At 44.8% G+C, this 22,216-nt stretch overlaps 1 protein-coding gene across 6 annotated transcripts in view; it reads left to right on the forward strand.

Annotated features, from left to right (window-relative positions):
• The window catches only part of FAM110B (family with sequence similarity 110 member B), a 137,255-nt gene extending 116,822 nt beyond the window's left edge, over positions 1-20,433 (forward strand). For all 6 annotated transcript variants that reach the window (XM_053559431.1, XM_053559432.1, XM_053559434.1 and 3 more), the window contains one exon: positions 18,562-20,433. In XM_053559431.1, the coding sequence (XP_053415406.1) occupies positions 18,906-20,018 (1,113 nt within the window). In that variant the 5' untranslated portion in view covers positions 18,562-18,905 and the 3' untranslated portion in view covers positions 20,019-20,433. The remainder of the gene's footprint in view (positions 1-18,561) is intronic.
• The last annotated feature ends 1,783 nt before the right edge of the window (positions 20,434-22,216 follow it).

Consider the following 22,216-nt stretch of genomic DNA (forward strand, 5'->3'; position numbering starts at 1 on the left):
TGGTATATTTTTTCCAGTAACTGCTGGGAAGCTTTCCTTGACACTCACTCCTCCTTCCTTCTCTTCTGTTTTTCTCACGGTTGCTCCACTTTCTTATACCTGCTTCTTCTTTGTTGTCTAAAGTAAAAAATCTCAGATGACCTTAAAAAAAATACAAATAAAAAAGCCTAGAACCAAAAGAAAAGTTCACCAAGTTCACAGGCAGTGAGATCAACAAACAAAAGTCAACTGTTATTTTGGCATCCTATCAGAATGTAGAAGCCAAAGTTTATAATGTCAGCCATTTACAACGGCTGGAAAAATGAAATGCTCAAATGTAAATCTAATAAAACACATATAGAACTTACATGCTAAAAACTGCAAAAGCACTGATTAAAAAAAAATTAAAGATCTGGGCAGTGCCTGTGGCGCACGGATTAGGGCACCGGCCCCATATACTGAGGGTGGCGGGTTCAAGCCCAGCCCCAGCCAAAACTGCAAAAAAAAAAAAATCAGAGATCTAAAAAAATAGGAAAGCATAAACCTGTCTAAGGACTGGAAGACTCGGCCTGGTAAAGATGTTTGATCTCTCAGTTGGTAAGCAGGTTTAAGGCAGTGCCTCTCAAAATCCCAGAAAGATTATAGACACAAGATTCTGTTTCATACATTTCTATAAGAAAATCTAGAATTTCCATGTATTTGAAAGGATTGGCCAGGACAGTGATTTATGCACAGGACCAGGTACCTTGGGTACTTTCGATTAGATAGAACCCTTTCTTACACTGTAAAAACTTAGTTGACACCTTGTGTATTCCAGGCCCGGTGCTAAGTCTCCCCCAGCCTTTGTGCCGTGTGAGGAAGGTGCTGTTATTATCACCAGTTAGCAGGTGGGAAGTTGGAAGCAGGCAGAGGGAGTTTCCTTGTCCAGGGTCACAGAACTAGAAGACAGTGAAGCAGGATTCAAACATTACTCGCTGTGAGCCCCACGTCTGCTCAGTGTTCCTGTGACCCTCTAGGGGTCTTGGGGTCTTCCTCATTTTCTGAAGGTACTCATACCAGAGGCTTTCTCAAGAATCCTACTTTTTGAAAAATCACTGTAATCTTTTTATCAATTCACTACCTAGTGCCCTGTAAGGGGCTGTTGTAAGTATTTCCAGCTAGACAGCTTAATCCAAGGATTATATTAAATTGACCAGCTATTAGGGAACACTTGATAATACCTTCCAGAAAAAAATTAACTTTAAATTTTTTTTTTTTATTGGGCTGCGCCTGTGGCTCAAGGAGTAGGGCACCGGTCCCACATGCCGGAGGTGGCGGGTTCAAACCCAGCCCCGGCCAAAAATCACACACAAAAAAAATTTTATTAACAGAGTCTTTCCCATTTGCCAGAGAATAATTATAGAAGTATATGTCTTTTGCCCTGCAAATGGGAAATAGATTTTGAAATGACACTTCCCTTTTCTTAGGTGTTAGGGGAAGCAGGTCACATTATGCTGTTTATTATAATGTTTGGAAAAGCTAGCATTAAAAAACAAGTAGTTAAATATTCAGTAATGCTTTGACCTAAGACTAGAAATGGACTACTGAAATATTTTCTGAGGACAACAATAAATACACAAACACATATTATGTGTACATATTTTTTTCATTGTCTAAGATAAATTTTCTTTTGATGATCAATTGTAGCTTCCTAAAAGAGAAATTGTAAACACAGAAGACTCAACTTCCTAGAGTTCTAGAAGCAACACTGGGAATGAATGATCTAGAATCCCTTGATAAGTAAAATAGATGAACGTTTAAAAGCCTTCATTTATCTTTGAAACTATTAAACAAAAGAGAAAAATTCAATACCTCCCTCTAGTAGTCAATAAAAAAAGAAGAATGTCACAGAAGAGTTCGATCCCCTTTAAGCTAATGGAGGGAAAGTTACATGTGTCAGTTAGTTTGGGAAACGTGGGCCTGGTGCCCAGGGGTCGCAGGCAGCGTCTCGCGTCTGAGCCAGTGGCCGGCCTCCTGCCGCAGGTGTACCGGCTCCTGACTAGAGGATCTCATCACTTGATTGCTAAACTAGAATTTCTGACCAAATGTCAAATTTGGGATAGCATGATATCAAAAATAAGCTGACAATATGTGCAAAGTACATGACTCTTCAGCCAGTGATTTTCAACCATTGTGCCATGAGAGGATCTTAGATGTGTTGTGAAAAAAGTTTAAAGATCTTTAATAAAATTCCTTTCAGAAGTTCAAAGCACAGTAACTATATTCTTTTTTTACTCATTTTTTTTATTGACATAATTTAATTGTGCCGTGGAAGTTTAACTTAGAGGTTCAAGTGTGCCATGAGATAAAAAAAAAAGCTTGCAGAAGAATGCTTTTGCACAGTTTATATTAGACCCATCCAGCTATTGATAACTTTAGAGGCTGCCTCAGACCTGCAGGCATCAACTAACTCCTTTGCTGCCCCAGAGAATCACTTCTTAGCCCCCAACATGGCCTCTGCCCCGTGGTTTCCTTTTCCAGTCCATAAACTCCCAATCGGGCAGTTTCTGTATGTACAGACGTGCTGTATAAGCAGTGCATGAAGTTCAGGGCCATAAAGGACCTGAGAGTTCAGCCCTAGCACAGATCCGTCTGTGGCTGTCAGAGCAGTGAGGGACAGAGGGCACGGCTTTCCCAGGCAGAACGGAGCTGCTTCAAGGTCCCGGCTGCCTGTGGCTCACGGGAGAACCCACACACTCCTCCCTGTCTCTCTTACTTTCATCCAGCCGCCTTCCCTTAATTCCCTCCTCTTTACTCTCGTCTTAGATTTAGTCTGCATCGTCAAGCATATTCCTGCCACCTGCTTAGTCTGTTGCAGGTATTCTTTTACTGCCTCTCGCAGCTTATCTTTACTGTCTTCAGTCTTCACGGTTCCCTCTGTCTCCACGTGCCTTTCTTCCTTTTGAGAAGATAATACGTTCAATGTAGGCAGGGAGAAAAGTTAACAAAGAAAACAGAACTTACTGGAAAAAAAAAGAAATGACACACATTCACCATTACAGGAATCACCTCTAAAATTTCTTAGACAGATGGTAAAGCCTGCCTCTGCGCAAACCTTTCCAGGAATGAAAAGCTCACTTCTTCACCAAGCAGTGAATTCCAGTTTTAGACAGTTTTAATTCTTCAGAAATTCTTTATTCTGTTAATCCACAAAATTGCCTCAGTGACGTTCATCTGACGGTTCTTTAAAAAGAACAGTGGCGGCTCAGGGCCTGTAGCTCAAGCGTCTAAGGCGCCAGCCACATACACCACAGCTGGCAGGTTCGCATCCAGCCTGGGCCTGCCAAACCACAATGACAACTACAACCAAAAAATAGCCAGGCGTTGTAGTGGGTGCCTGTAGTCCCAGCTACTTGGGAGGCTGAGGCAAGAGAATTGCTTAAGCCCAGGAGTTGGAGGTTGCTGTGAGCTGTGACACCACTGCACTCTACCCAGGGCGACAGCATGAGACTCTGTCTCAAAAAAAAATAAAAAGAACAGTGGCTAACATGTATCACCCGCTGTGCTAAGATAAGCCCTGGTATCATCCCAGCACACAGGCAAGGAGCCTAAATACAGGGTTTTCAACCTTTTATATCTTATGACACACTTGAACATAGAGTTAAATTTCCACCATGCACTTAAACTATGTTGATCAAACAAAAGAATGAAAAGAAAATATACATACTGTGCTTTGAACTTATTTCAAAAAGAAGTTAATCAATGATCTTTAAAAACTTTCGCAGCACACCTAAGATCCTCTCAGGGAACACCAGTGTGTTACACTGGTTGAAAATCGCTGTGTTAAGAGACGGTTGTTCAAGGTTGCGTGCTGGTAAGTGGTGGGGTGAGGGTGGGAGCATGTAGCATCTGACCCCAGAGCCCCCAGCGTGTGGCCCCGCCAGCACGGTCAGCCCTGGGGGCTTCTGGGTGCAGTGCACGTTTTTGCTTAGAGTCTCACCATGGAGTCTCATCACCCCCAACTCTGAATCCTGCAGTCTGTTCCCTAGAATGTGTGTGAGTCCCAGTGTCCTCCGAGGACTGGGGATTGTGTCTGATTCATGCACATCAGTATCTCTGGGGCTTAGACCAGTGCCTGCCATGTGGTGGCACTTGGAGTATTTTGGGGTGATCAGATCCCTTCCTTAGCTAGTATATACTCTAGGTATTCTTAGCTGTTTTTCCCTACGGTGTCTGGTTCCCCGTTGATAAACTTGTAAGTTCTCAGAACCAGTACTTTCTTCCTCTGTCTTATAGGTGATAAAATTATCATTCGTCATATGATTTGCTTTTGGCAAAAAGAGATGGGAGCAAATGGAGAGTTGCAGCTTCCTGTCACTATCAGGTTTTGCCTCTGTGACAGTTTCTAATCTGTACTAGGTGGTAACTGCTGACTCGCCAACATCTGGGGACATTGCCACAAACACTGTTGCTTTGCTTTTCATCCTCTGGCCTGGCCACGTGTTCTCTGCTCCGTGCTCACCCTTGGTCTGCCAGGGGTCATGTAGACACACACCCCCACCCACAGGGGCTGTGCTTCCCTGCTGTTCCTTTAGAGCGTTAATCATTTAAAAAGCTCTCTGATGCCCAATGCCCATGACACCTGTATGCCATGACTTTCCATCTGTGAAGTTTCTGGTTCTGATTTCTATTCCCTGTTGTTGGTGGCTTCATGTAAAGTCCTTCCCTCATTGGGGGTGTTTTCCTTTCTAGTGCATCATTCCGTCCACATACAAACGTGTGCCATTTCCACTCTCATAAAATGAACACTCTCTCTTGACCCCACTTACCAATCTCCAGCTGTTATCTCCTCTGCAGACTAATAAAACAAGCCAGCCATACTCACCAACCAGTTCTTCTATTTTTTTTTCCTGAATACCCACCATACACTTTGCCAAAGAAATCAACAGTAAATTTCACCTTAGTAAATCCTTGTCCGTGCTCTGCTTTTCTTTTCACCATCTATGCTTATCAGACTACATGTTAGATTCATGTTTTTTTTTTTTTTTTGAGACGGATTCTCACTCTGTTGCCCTGGGTTAGTGTCATGGCATCATCATAGCGGGGACTACAAGCACCCACCATGACACCCAGCTAGTTTTCTATTTTTAGTAGAGACAGGGTCTCACTCTTGCTCAGGGTGGTCTTGAACTCCTGAGTGCAAGCGATCTAGCCTCCCAGAGTGCTAGGATTATGTGCCAGAGTGCATGAGCCATATTCCTAGTTATCTTTGTGTATATTACCATCTACGTCAGTGGTTCTCAACCTTCCTAATGCCGTGACCCTTTAATACAGTTCCTGTGGGTCGCAACCCACAGGTTGAAAACAGCTGGACCACATCAACTCCACGTACTGTTGATTTTGCTCACTGCCTGGCACAATGTAGAGGCTTAACAACGTGGAATGAACAAATAACAGAAGAACTAGAAGGCAGGTGTTCATGGTTTTGTCCTGCCTCCTAATTCTTCTGTCTGTATAAACATGCTTGAACTTGCCCGTTCTGGGGCAGTTCCCCAATCTTCTGGGTGGTTGTCTTCATGGTGCAGAGTGGGTCAGAAGGTCTGAAGGATCAGTGCCCTTCTGTGCCCCGCCCAGAGCGGGGCTCAGGCTGCCTGAAGACAGTCCGGTTTTATCTAAAATGGTCATGACTAGACTGTTAGTTCTCTGTTGCTCAGAAGATATTCTAATTTCCTTAGCAAGATATTAGAATACTTTTTTGCCACTAAGGAGGGTGTTGTGACATTTTGAGAGCCCCTTGGAGAATCTCACCAAAGAGCTTTTATTGTCACTACCTTGTATTATATTCATTGGGCCTATTTATATATTTCATGAATGCCTCTTCTCACCAATTTTTTAGAGCATCTTCTTTCCTCTTCCTCCCATGTGCTGATCTACCCCCCGGTAGTGGGCCCCGCTCTGGCTCACCTGTCCACCCCTATAGTGGGAAAGTGATCAGAGCCATTTTCTTATACAGTAGGTGAAGTTTTCGCATTTCTATTCTTTTTTCTTGGAGCAAAGACCCATCCTGAACTGAACACGTGTCAGATGAGAATCCCTAGGAAGGATTCTGAAAAGTCCTCTCCCCGGCAGGAGCTGCCGTACTGGCCAAGCCAGCCAGCTGCCCGCAGGTGTCCAGAGGGGTCCCTTGTGCCCCATCATTGGTTCTTGAGGGAGGAGGCTTATTACCACCACCCACCCCTCAGCAGTGAGGGCTGTGAGAAAGGAGGACATGGCAGAAGGAGAGGTCAAAACGGCTTCCCAGGGGGTTTGGTGACTTTATGCAGCTTGAAAGACTCAAGCAGGGAAGAGGGGTTTCTAGGGAGGGAGCAGAATGTAGAGGCAGGTGACAGAGAGCTTTGGGAAGGAGGGAAAGGGCAGGTGAGGCTACAGAGGGGAGGGGAGAGAGTCTATGACCACAGACCTAGATGCCCACATCATTGGTCTCTTCCCCTTCCCTCCTAAGGCTGCGCTCCCTCTAGTCACAGCTGGACCACACCTGTCTCTGTGGGCGGAGCCCCGAAAGCTGGCCTGTTGCCCGCTGCTTTCGTTCCCTGGAGCTCAGAGCTGGGACCTGGGCAGGGTGGAAAGAGCTTATTAGTCATTCCTCAGCTTCTTGTCACTTGGACCCAAAAATAATATTTCAAGTACAAATTGTGGTGAAGCCTTAACCTTGTACCATTTTAGGCTCGAAAACGACTTTATATAAGATATGTTGTGCTAAAAAGATTAAAATACGCTCTGTAAAAAATAGGTGGCTATCATCTTACATGTCTTATTTTGAAGATGATCCTATAGTTCAATCTGAATCCTTAGAAATGAAAAATAAACTGTCTTTTCAGAATATACTTGAGGCCAAGAACTAGGTCTCAGGACTGCTGAACTAAGAGCTTTTCAAGAAATGGAAAATAATTCTAGGTGTTTCTTTTCAAATGAGAGCAACAGTATTTATTATTATTTTAAGTGAATTGACTAGTTCTGCTGTAAAATTCAACCTTGTATTGATTTCCCTTTGCACCTTGTTTGTGTTAGAAGCACAGTTCAGCACTGATGTGTTTTTGTGAGTAAACAGTTTCTATGAAGCTGTGTGCTACTGGCGCCACGATCTCCAGTCAAAAGCACGTACTTTCAAATTTATACACAGAAACCCCTAGCTTCCCTTCCCAAGTTTTTCATCCAACGTTTTCATTGGGCCTTTACAACATAAAAGAATGTGCTAGATACTCAACTGAGTGTTTATAGCATGTCCATTCAAATCAGTGAATGTCTTATTGAGAGTCTACTGTGTGCATAGCCGAGGGCTTTAGTAGAAACAGCGATAAAAAGCTTGTGATCCTTGTTCTCCAAAAGCTGTGTACAGTAGGAAAGAAAAAGCTTAGTTTCGGGTTGCTTAGTGTTCTTTTTAAAATAGATTTCATTATTTTCTCAAAGTCCAGCTGACTTAGATAGATTACAGTCAATGGTGTGAAGCAAGAAAAGTTACAATGAATGGACTCTGTTTATAAACATTTTACCTTGTCTATTTGTGCATTTAAGCTGTTAACAGTCGCATGGGTATTTGATTTACCAAAAAGTCAAAAAGATTTTTTTTTTCTCTTTTCTTACCTTCTGGAAGAAGCTGGTATTAGCGGTAAATGGCCAGAAGAGAAAATTTTCAGAAGTAACATATAATTAGTGTGGGTACCTAAGACATATTATTTAAATTTAAAGCACTTAAAAATACATTCAGAAGCGCCACCTGTGGCTCAAAGGAGTAGGGCGCCAGCCCCATATGCCGGAGGTAGGGGGTTCAAACCCAGCCCCAGCAAAAAACTGCAAAAAAAAAATATATATATATATATATATTCAGTGCTTCATACACGTCTTTTCTTCAGGGATGAACAACAGTGTGACAAGGTGAGGTGGGCCAGGCCACCGGTGTTGACATCAGTATGAAGCCCCTACCCCTATAGCTGAGCACCTTAGACAACTTCCTTATTAATGTTTTGGACATCAATTTCCTCATGTGTAGAGAGGGGATAATAATACTCGCTTTATTATTAGTGGGGTTGAATTTAAAAATATATGAAAAGCATTGTTACAGTTCCTGAGAGATTCTATGTCTTTAGTAAGACATGCTCGTTATTAACAGAAAACTTTTTAACATAATTTATGTAGCAATTTATGTAACACACTCACAGCAGACTCAGATCACTTCCCAAAATGTGCTGCTTTACTTTTTCTCCCTTCAAGTTAGAATGTTTCACCATTGTGTTACAACACAGGTTCTGTTTCAAAGTAAATAGCTTTTGCTCCAAGGCTGTTGACTAAAAACATTAAAACTTTTTTTCAGAAATAAAGGTTCTGTCTGTCTGTATTGGCACAGTGATCTTCCTTATCCTACGTGCTACAGTTGCCTTCAAGGACAAGTTTGCACGGGTAAAGAAAAAAGTATTACGCAAAGTGAGATGCTTATCATTGATGTTTGGGGAAGAATCAGACGCAGGTCCCCCACCCCCAGATCCACACAGCTGTAGTTCCAATCTGGACTCTGTGGTACCCACGACCCTAGCCAGTCCTGGAGACGTTATTTCTACAAGGAGGATCAGACTGCCTTTTAATAAGGCCTGCTGGGACGAGGAACCGGAGCTCTCCACTCAGTTCCTCCACAACTCCACGAGGCACTGTCAGTTTGTAGTCAGAGTTCATTGAGTTCTTGCTGCTGCTAGAAGACGTTCCCGGTCCACCCAACGTGGAGGAACCAACTCAGACTTCAAGTAACTAGCAGGCCTTATAACACCTATAAAAAAGGACAGTGGTCCCTTGAATGAACTCACATTCATTTAGAGTTTGGTCGTAGCCTCACACTTTGTCACTGGGCTGCATCAGAGAGGAGAAACCAGAAGGGAGGATCCCTTTATGTTTGTCTGGGGAAGCAGGCAGTCCTATTGGATTTTCATTAGGAATGCTGGTAGCCCTGCTTTTTAATTACTCACAGTAATTTTCATCAAGCAAGTCATCATATTTCCAAGTGATTTGGGCACTGGCTCAGGGCAGCATCAATTTCTGTAATCCCGGGCTCCCCCACATTGATGCAAGTTGGGGGCCCTCTTAGAACAACACATTCTTTACCTTAGGCCAAGGAAGAACGTTGAACTAGAAATGAAATTTATTTTTTCTATCTCTATTTCATTGGAAGTGTCTTACACAGGAGTAAGTCATTTTTTTTTTTTAGGAGGAAGACATTTTAAGAACAGCTCATTACATTTTTGATAATGGCTTTACTTACAAATGAAAATGGTGCATGTGAACGAGTTTTCTAAATGACCTTGGAAAATGACGTGAAAGTAAACAATCCATCCTGCGCTGAGATTTGACCTGCTTGTTTTTTCTCCTACGAACGTTAGGTTTGATTTCATTTTTAATAATGGCTTTATTGTTTACTCTAGCCTGTTTCACTCACATAACTGTTTGCTTTGAAATTCGAAACCACATATTTTCTCTGTAACTCAAATAAGAATGGGATCACACAAGTGACCTTTTAGCCAGAAACTGTGCAGTTCATCCGCTGTGACAGAAGTGGCACAGACTCTGTCACCAGAGAGTAATAGAATCATTTTCACACAAAAGATCATTCAGTTGCTGGCCGTAAAGCTTGAAATCTAATGATGGTGATTATCAGAGCCAAGTTGTGGACGCGGGGGGACAGCGTTTAATAATAGCTTACATTTACTGAACAAACTTGGCACCCGAGTCCAGGTGGAGCGCTTTCAATGCATTGTGTCCTGGAGCTTTCACGCCAGCCCGGAGGTGCAGGAACTGTCATGATCCACATTTCCTAAGTGAGGAAACTGAGGCACACTGAGCTGGCTAAGCCCTGGAGCAAGTGCATTTGACCCCCGGACCCGACTGAACTGAGGAGTGTCAGCCTGGGGGCTCAGCTGAGGGTGGTCCTCTCAGAGCCAGGGTGCCAACCAGAGTCTGCAGACAGGCAGCACCCCCCATCCTGCTTTGGAGACCTATTTTATTTTTTGGGTGAGATTCGTTAGGGGAAAACGGTGTGTGCTGTTTGTTTTGTTATTTTTTTTCCATTTCCCCTTGAATTCTCCTTTCTATCCCTAGGTGAAATCTCAGACCAGATCCATCATCTTTTCAGTTCATCTTAAATAATTTAGAACCCTCAGATCAGTTTCAGGCATGGAAAAGTTCTGGCTATCACTATGAGAACTCCAACCTCTGACCCAGTTTAAATTGGCTTCTCCCTCCCCCAGTCACCTTGGAGACCTCTTGGAGGACTGCCGTCATCTCTCTTTCCTTGCCCCAGTCCTCTACTGTTCCTTACCAGGTGTCACTCCTGACCTGAGAGCTCGCAGCAGGCCCTTGGTGAGTCGCACGTGCAGAGGACGCACAGTGCTCAGGGAGGTTACAAGGCTCCCTCCTGGGCTCTTGCAACTGCAACCTGGGGCCCCCTGGGCATGGCATGGTGCAGAGCTGATTCTCTTTGGGGGCTTTTTAGTTCCCTGGAGGCAGGTGCGTCTCTTCTCCAGCTAGTGGTATCCACAGCCTTTCCCACAGTGTGAGGCTCCAGATGGACATTCCCCCTGTTGGCTTCCTGTGCGGGAGCCCCTTTGGTGATAACATGTATAGGCCTAGGAATTCCTCACTCTTGAACTCTCAGAAAAGCCCTTCTACTTGCCTGGGTGGTCAGGCTGGAGAGGACAGCACAGACTCTTCCCTTAGACCTTCAGACGTGAGGTATAAGCCAGTCCCCAGGTCCCTCTGCTCAGAGTGACTTTTATCAAGGTATCTGGATGGCCCCTGAGTTCAGGCTCAGCCTGTTTGAAGTGAGGGGAGGTTGCGGCCACCAATGTATACCCGAGCACTGAGCAAAGGGCTTGAGACTGGCCTGAAGCTCTTTTTCTGTGGCAGAGTTATTCCCTTTTCAGCAAACTTGGCATCTTTCTTTGCCCACCTGACATCATGCAAAACCTTTGTGGGTAACAAACTGTACCCACCCACTCATCCCTCCTGAGTAGCCACGCGGAGGATGCTGTCTTAACCAACATAGTACACACACTCAGGAGTGTTGAAATAACTTTCCCAGGTTGATCAGAACGCGTGTGCAGGTCCTGTCTGTGGCGCCAGTGTGCCTCTGCTCGCCTCAGGAGTGCCGCTGGGTGGACGTGCCTTGATCCATGTCCATAAAAATGTTAGAGGTTCGGAGTTGGCCTCCCTCTCATCCCCACACTCCTTCCAACATCCATTTCCCATCCTCTGGCCCTCTAGAGCGTGTGTGTCAAAAGAACCAAGACTTGAAGGGGTTGTTGAAAAAAATGGGGAAATGTTTTACCCATCTTGTGGAAAAAATTAAAGTGCCTAATTAAAACAAAATTATAGAAACCTAGGGCAAGAGGATCTTTTACTAAATGGCATTAGAAGATGTACTCCAGCCAACTCAAAGAATAAACTTTAATAAAATGGCTAGAACCCTGAAACCAGAAGTTTAAATGTTATTAGGAAAAGTCTGTGGTTTCAAAGAATTTACAAAGCGATAGTGTTTCTGGCAAGGTTATTTTACTTACAGCCCAGAGCAGATGGCTGATGGCTATAGCAAGGTCAGAAAGAAGAGGGTCCAACTGTCCAAATTACAGATGGTGAGGGATTTTGCCCTGGAGATAAGGAAGGAGATCCATTTCTCAGTAACTGAAAAAGTGCAGGTCCCAAAAGGGTGGTGGTTCTGACTCAATGTCTCCAGATGGTGGGCCCTCTGCTTTCTTCATTTCTGTTCAAGTTACAGCATGCCAAGTCAGCCTTTTTTGGTGCGTCTTTTTACTCGGTTTGCTCATTCACTTTTGTTATTCTCCTTTACTTTTGCATCCTTTTCAAGTTTTTCTCACGGTAAAAAAGAGATTCTGTGCTTGCAAGGGAAAGGGAAGATGTCAGAAAACACGACATCGATGGAATAGCATTGCTTCCTTTCACATGCAGAAATGAGGCACAATTTGTAAGTACAGTTTGCTTTTAAATACGCTTTTTGCAACAACCATATTATTATTAACCATTTGTGATATGTAGTAAGGGGCCAACGTGTTTCATGAAACCCTGTTGATTGAAGACATCGCAGGCAGAGGAAATGAGGGATGCGTGAATGAACGGGCACAGCCGGTGTGAAGGGGCTGCTGCAGTCCACGTTGGCTCACGCCCGGAGTGCAGAGGAGGAAGGCGGCGGGGCTGAGGGTGGAGAGTACATGACTTCCCACAAACCGCCTGGCAGTCCCCTGAGAACCCAGAATGAATCGGCCTCCGCGTGGGCCTCCCTGCCCTCCCTGTCCTGTCCGCCACCAGGTTCCGCCTGGTGCACCTTTTAAAATATCTCATGAAACGCAGACTCTCAATCCCAAGACACCCTTCTGATAAGGTCTATGTGAGTGAAAAGTGCCTCTGTGCTCTTATTTAACCCACTTTGTAGAAGTAAGGACTGTTATTATCCCCATTTCCCAGATGGGAAAACTCGGGCACAGGAAAATGAAGTGACCTGCCCAAGGCCACATGGATGGATCAGAGCCAGGCTCAGACCCATACCCAGTGCCTTATTGGGTGACACTGTGTCTGGGTCATCTCCCCTCCCAGGACTTATCTGTCTGTAAAACACTCACTTCCATCTTGTCCTGTCCCCCCGCATTGTGGCAGATAGTAACCATGTCACTATTGCCTAATTACCTCACTACTCTCTGCATAAAATCCACAGTCCATCTGCCCTTCCTTCACCCCCCATAAGCCTCTGACTGCTGTTCCCTGCACTTGTACCAGCCAGTAGACTTTTTTTTTTAGTTTATTGAACACACCATGAACTCAGTAGAGGGCTGACGCCGGCCACTGTCACCTTGTTGGCCTTTGTTTGAATTTGTCCCCTCTTCATCCTTCCTCTACCTTTAAGTCCTTATGCAATTATTATTCATCAAATGTATTTTGTATCTTTAAATTGTGACATTTTTCCTTTATATTTTATATGTAATATCTCAGTCACTAAGTACTAATTACTTAGTACTAATTGACTGAACACAGCCTAATTTAGTAAGTACTCATATTTTTAGTTCATTTCTCTTAAATTCGTAAAGAATCCAAAAATGAACAGTGTCATGTGAAACATGAGTTTTACTTCAATGACAAGGATGCACTCGTTCTTACCTGGGGAGAACCAGGAATACAGACGCGACCATGATTGCAGGGCAAGTTGGATACTTACACTTACAGTCAATCCACACAAATAACTGTTACCAAAGAAATTACAAAGCAGAGTTCCAGAGAACGGTTTTACATATGTTGTAAGAGTTTTGTGATCGGCATGTTAGGAAACCAGCAGAATCAGTTCTTTTAGAACTCTTAATTACCTCAAAGGCAATTTTTTTCTCTATTTGGCTCTAGAAAAGTTTGAGCTGAAGACATTTTCCAGCTCACCAGATCCGACACGTTCATTTCTAAAGATAAGAACATCAAGACACTGAGATGTTCAGTGACTTAGGGTTGAATTAGTCAGGCTTGCTGTTTGTTGCAGTATCACTCTTTCCTGCTGCAAAGCACAGAAGTGACTCATCTCACACACTTAGGAGCTGCTCTTGGTGAATCCAGGTGCTGTTTAATTCCCAGGGTCCCTGCTCTAACTCCAGTGCTTCTTTTCCTACTTAAAATTGAAGACTAATTAGCCATTAACTATCCTTTGCCCCTTAATTAACAGAAGCACTATTTAAAGGGGAAGTAGCCAATCGGTGTTCTCTAATGCATAGTATTGAACTTCACAGTCAGGAGAATTTCGCAGAGCTCTGCACTCCTGGCAGTGTCAACACTTAGCTGCAGTCCCCATGGCTGGCCTTAGCTGGGGACCCCTGTCCCCAACCCCTGCACTCGCCGTCATCTGCCTGAACTCATAATTGCCTAGATTACAAGAGTTTTGGCTTGAGCACTTTTTTAAATAAACTGCATGCGGTTCGTTTTCTGTGTCTGATCACCTCCAGGGTCGCAAACATTCTTAGACCCAGCATGCTGGTCTCCCCAGTGCTACATATCACCTACTGCCCCTGTGAGCCACCAACAGGTTGGAAACTAGAAAGATTCAGGCCAACTTGGTTTTCAAGACTTGGAATTTTCTAAGCTTTCTATTTCTGTGCCTAAAAAGCCCAGACTTTCTTGATTTAGTTAGAGACAAGAAACTTTGGCCCCTTTCCTCTGTGCTGGAGGCGTTTAGCTTCTAATAGGATGCTGGCTCCTACAAGAGTGGGCCTCTTCCTATCTCCTTGCTCCTCAGAGATAACAGTATCACCTGGGATCTGCTGAGAAATGCAGAACTGGGACCTCACCCCAATTTTACTGATTCAGACTGCATTTAAAATCCCCAGGGGATGCATAGCCACCTTGAGGTTTGAAAAGCACCATTAAAGTTTGTGGTGGGAGATGCCATTTCTCCTCCTCGTCCCCGTGTCCCTCATCCCCCAGCTGGCTCTGTGCAACAGAGGCTCCTCCCCAAACAGGCCTCACACGCAAATGATGAGCGAGCTCTGCCAGCCCCAACCCCATTCCTCTACCCCACAGTCACCTCCAGTCCAGGGTCCTTTTGAGTTCACTCCTGCCTGATGTGAGCAGGCCATTTTATAACCAAGTTTCTTTTACACAGTCCTTTTTAATCCCCTCATGAAATTTTCAAATGGATGTTAAAGGGGGTAGCCAGAATGGTTTGTGAATAGAAGTGTTCCCCTCCTGAGCCTTAACTCACAAGTCAGGCAGACCGTATAATTACTTTTGTTGATAAAACTCAACAAAGCTGAGATCTAATTTTCCTTCCCTGAAACAACATGGAGCCCCTACCAGCCCAGCAGTTGGCCTGTCACATCAGTGCCCAGCCTAACCAGAGGTCCCTGTCCAGTTCATCAGCAGCAAGGCCACAGACAGTAGAGTGCCATGTGCCCCAGGGTTCACCTGAACAGACTGTCATCGTGACTTTTCTTTTTACAACGCTGAGGTATAGTTTCTGGGTATATCTTTTACCATTGTTGCAGGTACCTGGCCTCATCAGGTATGTCCTGCACTGCAGAAGCAGATTGTTTTCTAGAACTCTACCGGTCTGTGCTTGCCAGCATTGTTTGACATCAAAAATAAAAAAGGCACAGGCTTAAGGATTAAGTATCATGAGAAAGAGCAGCCTGAGCCACCTTCCTTATTTCTGAAGTAGGTTTAGTTTTGTGGGCTAAAAGAGGTAGAAAACTTGGAGTCTGCCTTGTTGTCCCAGAGCACCCAGTTTCTCCAGCTTTTTCTGTTGCTTTTGAGTTTTCCAATAAGATGATGTTTGTTTGTTTCCTTCCCAGAGTTCCTATCAAAACTATAAACTCTAACCATGGTCGTCTTGAAAGACCATCACTAGGTTGAAAATTATTAGGGAAACTGGGAAGAACAGAGGAAGAGGGCGAAGGAATGGAAACAAAAAGGAAATGGAGTATGAGAAACTTAGAAATAAGTGCTATTTCTGACATAAACTTTTCATACTGGTTTTAAGATTAGTAATTGCTTGTTCAAGTGCTGGAGAAGCTGTCCCGAGCGTGGGTGTCCGCCCCATGGATGAAGAATGTGGTATGCAAAGAAGACAAGGCACTTGGCAGGGAATGCTCCCAGAAGACAGGCTGGCACTCCTTAATCCTGTGAGTTGAGAGTGACCATTTTTATTTAGTGTTGCAAACCGTACCAAAGCCCACCTTAACAGACAGACAGGCATTCGGAAAGGCCACGAGCCAGTGAGGATAGCCAGTTAGGTTTCTGGTCCTAGTATGATGGAACTAGAAGAGAAAAGATGGTCAGAAGAGAAGCACAGATTTATACAAGCTTTAATGCCAGTGGATGTCACGTGAAAACGACAGCTCCTCATTCACAGCATTGTCCTGTTGCTTTTGGACTTTTTCATCTCATCGTGGTTTTAATTTGCATTTCCCTCAATTAATGACATTGAACTTTTTTTCATATATTTATTGGCCATTTGTCTCTCTTCTTTTGAGAAGCTTCAGTACATGTCTTTTGCCCATTTTTAAATGAGGTTATTTTTCTTCTTGCTCATATGCTTGAGTTCTTTGTAAATTCTGGATGTTAGCTTTTTATCAGATATATAGCTTGTGACTATCTTTCGCCCGTTCTGTAAATTATTTGCTCTGTTGATTGTTTCCTTAACTGTGCAGAAGCTTTTTAGTTTAATCAAATCCCATTTATAATTGTTGTTGTTTCCATGATCGTCCTTGGGGTTTTAGTCATAAATTCTTTTAGCTAGCCCAGTGTTTAAAAGAGTTTTTCCCACGCATGCACAGAAGGAAAGTAAAACTGAGTGGGAAACAGTAGGATGAGGAAGAAGAAGAAAGGCAAAAATCTACCTGATGTATACAGTGAATACTATCTGGGGGACAGGCACACTTACAGCCAAGACTCAAGTATTGCAAAAGCAATCATGTAACCTAAACATTTGTACCCCCTCCATATTTTGAAATTTTTTTTAAAAAGCATGCATTATCCTAAGAACAGTCAATGATGGTACATACAAAAGTTCAGTCATTCACTGGTATACTGTTTTGAAACTGGAAATAGTGGAAAGGGATTGCAAAAATATCATCCAACCAACTCATGCCCCAGGATGAAGGACACAGCCTATCTCCCACCACCCACTAGGTGTTTTCCACTTTGGCCCTTGAAACTTCTAGCAGTTTGGAAGCACTAGAGGTTATCAGTGGAGACATCATGTCATGCTCAGGAGAAGCATGACCTATCCTGGAGTCAGCCCTATCCCCAGAGCCCTGGATATGATCCAACAGAGTTGCATCCAAGTTCAGGCTCTGCTACCTGCTCCTGTGTGGGAATGCAATTGTAAAGGAGGTGAGACTGTACCTCCAACCCATGAAGGGCTCCTACAGATACCTTCCCAGTGAGGTGGAGGATGACCAGACCCAGAAGCTCTGCAGGCAGAGGCATCAGGGTGCCCTTCTGGCATTTTATTCAAAATATGTTCAATTTCATCACTTTAATTTCATCTTCATGGGCGGAGGTAGTTCGTTGTTTTTTGTTTTAAAGTAAATTGAAGTATCAAAATAGAAGTGCACAATTGAAGAAAATTATGTATGAATTGCCTTGGGCTTTTTCACATTTTGCATAGAAAATATTTTTATTAGAGAAAATCCTTTTGCAGATTACTACAATTCTCTCTAACAAAATATGCTGATGGGTTGCACACGTATTGAGGAGTTTCAGAGGATTATAAGGAGAAGTATCTTGGCCTTTGTTCTTCTGTCTTCATTTTCTTACCTTGAGAGCCGATGATCTCACTTTATTTTGTAAATTAGTTATATGACATATTAGTTTGAATACATTACTCTCTTAACATTCCTAGTTATCACTAAGATGCTGATAAGGACATTAACCAGTTGCTTTGGAATACTGATGCATTTGTAAATGTTCTTTGCCTGTGGCAACTAGCGAGGGGAGTTGTTTCCAAAGGCCCCAGGGATAAATGTTTATTATATGTCATATGAAATCGCAAGACTTCTTGTAGAATTATATTGGAAGTATTGATAAATGTCTAATTATAGTGGAGAGGGTGTGGTTACTTTGGTAGTCAAGTTGGTCAGAAAGTTGAGTATAAGCCCCATGAAAGTTTAATTCGTACCCAAGTTTTCTGTAACATAACTTTAAGTATGATTGACATTTTAAGATTTTATTTGCAGCCTCATGAGGGGACTTGGGAATGTATTTACCGCAAAGAAGCTTTTGAAACTTATCTACTTACTAACTGTGAAAAATTATGGAGCATTTAGGGTATAATTATCTATTTTTGTGGTAACCTAGAAGTATTTCTAGTTGTGCTTTTTTTGTGTGTTTTTTTTTTACTATTAAAAATAAACTCGTGTGTCGTGGATGAACTTCATACATTCTTGGTTTTCAAGAGAAAGTGTGTTTAAATACGTCTGTTGGCCAAAGTATGATAAGCGAAACATACTGACCTTTTTTCTTTCTTAACTTCTCACACACACTGCTGTCAATCTCATTTCTTGCCCATCTTTTCAGTTTTAAAGAGTTAAAGAAGCGACTGTCCCCAGTACTACTTAGAGATTGGTAGCAAGGGTCAGAAATTTTGCTTCACTGTAAAAGAAACATTCTAATTCAGGACATTGCAGCAAGAGGCGCGTAAGGGATTCTTAGTATCTCAGCCGCTCTGAGTGAGCTGCGGAGCCAGCTGGGTTGGCGAGACCCTGGTTTTCTCCTTGGTCTAGAATTTCCTGGGGTTTGATCCGAGTGACGCCGAGGGGCGTGTCCCGGAGGCGGAGCTGACCAATGGGAGGCAGCTGGAGAGTTCGCGGGTGGGAAACCTCAGCCCGCTGGGTCTCCGGCACAGCCGCGCCGGCGTGGCCGCGGGCGGGCGCGAGGTCGGGGGTGCCCGGCGGCCGTCGCGGAGCAGCTCCCCGCGCCGCCTGTCTGCGTCCCCCGGGCGGCGCTGCGGGCCGTCTCTGTTGCTGGAGCCGTGATGTCACCCGCCCCTCCTAACCCGCGGTTGGTTGTTTTGTGTTTCAGCCCTGCCTGCAGTTGAACACAAAGACCAGGAGGAGACTCCCACGTCCTTCAGGGAGGAGAAAGGAGGCAGCAGCGCAGATTAAAGGAACTTGCGGCGTGTGGCCTTTCCGTGCAGGGGCGGCCCGGAAACGGGGAGGAAAGTGCGTCCGAGCCCGCGAGGCGGTGAACGAGCCGTGAGATGAGGCGCCGCCGCTGCTGCCGCCGCCGCCGCTGCTGCTGCTGACCCCGGCGCCCGCGCCCCGCCCCGCCCGCCGCTCCTCGCCTCGTGTACATGTGTCTGCTCAGGCCGTCCGGAGGCGCCCACAAGAGAAGCCACCACGGCCGCCGGGGAAAGACCGCCCGCCATGCCCACGGAGAGCCTACAGACAGGTAGCATGGTGAAGCCGGTCAGCCCCGCGGGCACCTTCACCTCGGCCGTGCCCCTGCGCATCCTCAACAAAGGGCCAGACTACTTCCGCAGGCAGGCCGAGCCCAACCCCAAGAGGCTGAGCGCCGTGGAGCGGCTGGAGGCCGACAAGGCCAAGTACGTCAAGAGCCAGGAGGTGATCAACGCCAAGCAGGAGCCCGTGAAGCCGGCCGTGCTGGCCAAGCCGCCCGTGTGCCCGGCCGCCAAGCGCGCGCTGGGCAGCCCCACGCTCAAGGTGTTCGGCAACCACGCCAAGACCGAGGGCGGCGTGCAGCGGGAGACGCTCAAGCTGGAGATCCTCAAGAACATCCTCAACAGCTCCGAGGGCTCCAGCTCGGGCTCGGGCCACAAGCACAGCTCCCGAAACTGGCCGCCGCACAGGCCCGACGCGCCCGACCTGCACCGGCACTCGTTCGCTGAGTCGCTCAAGGTCTACCCGACGCAGGGCCGCGGCAGCCCGCAGGAGGGCGGCTCGCACGTGGGCAGGCGGCTGCTGGAGCAGTCGGCCGAGTCCTTCCTCCACCTGTCGCACAGCTCCTCGGACATCCGCAAAGTGACCAGCGTGAAGCCCCTCAAGGCAATCCCCTGCAGCAGCTCCGCCCCTCCCCTGCCTCCCAAGCCCAAAATCGCAGCCATCGCCACCATAAAGTCCCCCGAGGCCGAGCCCGTGGAACCCGCCTGTGGCGTCAGCCGAAGACCCTCCCTCCAGCGGTCCAAATCAGACTTGAGCGACAGGTATTTCCGAGTGGACGCGGACGTGGAGAGGTTCTTCAATTACTGCGGACTGGACCCGGAAGAGCTGGAAAACCTGGGGATGGAAAACTTTGCAAGGGCTAATTCTGATATCATATCGCTCAACTTCCGCAGCGCAAGCATGATAAGCTCAGACTGTGAACAGTCTCAGGACAGTAATAGTGACCTTAGAAATGATGACAGTGCCAATGACCGCGTGCCGTATGGCATTTCCGCCATCGAGAGAAATGCTAGAATCATCAAGTGGTTATATAGCATCAAACAAGCTAGAGAATCACAGAAGGTCTCCCACGTGTAAGAGATACAGTGGTGGAAAGAAGAGGGGTGGGTCTCCTGTCTGTGCAAACGCAGTTGTGAAGGTTGTGAGGTCTCCTTCAAGTGTTGTGAGCTTCTCCACTCTTTGTGTTGCTTGTTGTGCAATGTTTTCAAGTTGCATGCCTGTCAACATGGGGACTGACCTGGCTTCCACCTCACCGTTGCTGCAGAGCCTGGCTGTGAATACATGTCATCTGCCAAAAGTTTCCGGCCAGAATCCAATTAGGGCTTAGCTTCTAAGCAAAACTGTTTACACGAAAACGGTATATACAACTTAAATATTTATGTGATTCTTGTGTTTTTATATCCCGCGCTATTGTGTCTTAATTAAAAGTTTTATCAACTGGCTTTTAAGTTGAGAGCAGAATCTTTTTGAAATAAAAAGCCACTTTGCCTACCTGTGAAACTATAACAATGGGAAAATAAATGGGATCTGCTACCGAAACAGATAGTGACTGACGGAACAACATAGAACCAGGCTGGGTTTTCTGTGGAATAAAGTAGTGAGCCTGATGTTTATCATTTACATGTTGAAATTCTCTTGCCACTTAGTGAAGCAATCGTTGGGTAACAATGCTACGTTTTGTGTCCAAGTCAGTGTGTAAATAATGGTGGTTCTGTGTAATACCCTAAGAAGAAATGATCAGATACAATGAAGGATGGTTAAATCTAGGAAGTTGGGTGTTTGGGGGGAAAGGGGGAGGAGGATTGTTGATGTTCTGATTTGGGATAATTCAGAAATTTCTAGCATTAACCTTTTGACAAGAATGGCCACTCTAAAACAGACACTGAATACCTTTTAAGAAAAAAGGTGTGGGTTTGTTTGTTTCCTGAGTCAAGAACTCCTAATTTCATGGGTTTGTCTCCCCCTCTCGTTGTTCTATTTGGGGAAGAGGGTGGGCCTCCTGCAGGTTTGAGCTCTCCGAAGACATGAACATAAATCGGAAATACCAGCCATATCAGTAAGGCCTCCCATTCAGAAGTGAACACATTTGGTGGCTGAACCCTATCTGAGAAGCGTGATTCTGTTGTCTTGCCTATGTCTCTCAGGCTGTGGGTCTTTGTTACAACTCTAAGAAACTGTAGAAACGTGACACCATGTAGCTTTTCCACCCCCTGGTCTCCAGTGCTGCCTATCAACTTGTTCCCTCCCCCTCCCCGCCCCCAAATAACCTGTCTTCCAGATAGTTGGATTAGCTGTTAACCATCTGATGCCATGGTGTGGCAGTAGAGACATCCACCTGTAATTGGTCTGCCTCGTTGCCACACCCTGAAATTCTCAGCAGCACTACCTTAGACTTCATCAGCTAATAGGAAACTTTTTATGGTGTAAATGCTGTAAGACTTTGTACATACTTCAGTTGTTATGAAATCTAAGAAAACAAAAGCAAGTTATGCTAATAAATCACTCTGGTGCAGGCACTAATGGTGGTGGTTTCTCTTTGTCCTTCCCTGTCCAACACAAAAGCTTCACTCTGGAGTGTAAGTGAGAAGCAGATTTTTGATAGTCTTGAAGAGACATTATTTCATTGTTATTTTCACCATTTCCCAATTACTCTGACCAGTAGTATTCTTCATCATAGCTATAGCAGTGTCCTTTTGGTATAATAGTTACATCAGGTTTCCTAAAATATACTGCTGTTTACTTATTTCACGCTTCTGTTATTTTTGTCTTGTCTTAAACATCGGTATTTTTCGCATCTTCCACAAGACTCTTCAGGGGTAAATATTTATGAGTTCTTACTGTGGAGGCATGCCTTTCAAACGAGTAGCCATGGTTTTATTTGTACCAGACCAGCATCAATACCCCAGCATGTGTCCATACACTGGTCCACCCCTTCATCCTTTCCTCTGCATCAATGCTACTTGGCCAGTGGCTCTCTTATAGGCATCAGTTGTAGGGACTGGACTGGCATGATCAGCAATACAATCTCTCCCTTGAGAAACTTGTATTTTCACATGTATTTTAAGAGAAATAGCATTCCTCTTAGCGGACATGTCCTATCTCCTATGAACTTGGACATTAAGTGTTCAATGAGTATTCAAATGATTTGAAGATTAATGTTTCTTCCAAAGTTTTTTATAATATGCAAATGTAAAAGAAAGCATTATTTTAAAAAAGTATTTTCAGAAACAGATGATACGATTCTCAACTATTACTGTTTATAAAAGCAAATTTGT

Source organism: Nycticebus coucang, chromosome 13, assembly GCF_027406575.1.
Source record: "Nycticebus coucang isolate mNycCou1 chromosome 13, mNycCou1.pri, whole genome shotgun sequence".
NCBI classification, from domain to species: Eukaryota; Metazoa; Chordata; class Mammalia; order Primates; family Lorisidae; genus Nycticebus; species Nycticebus coucang.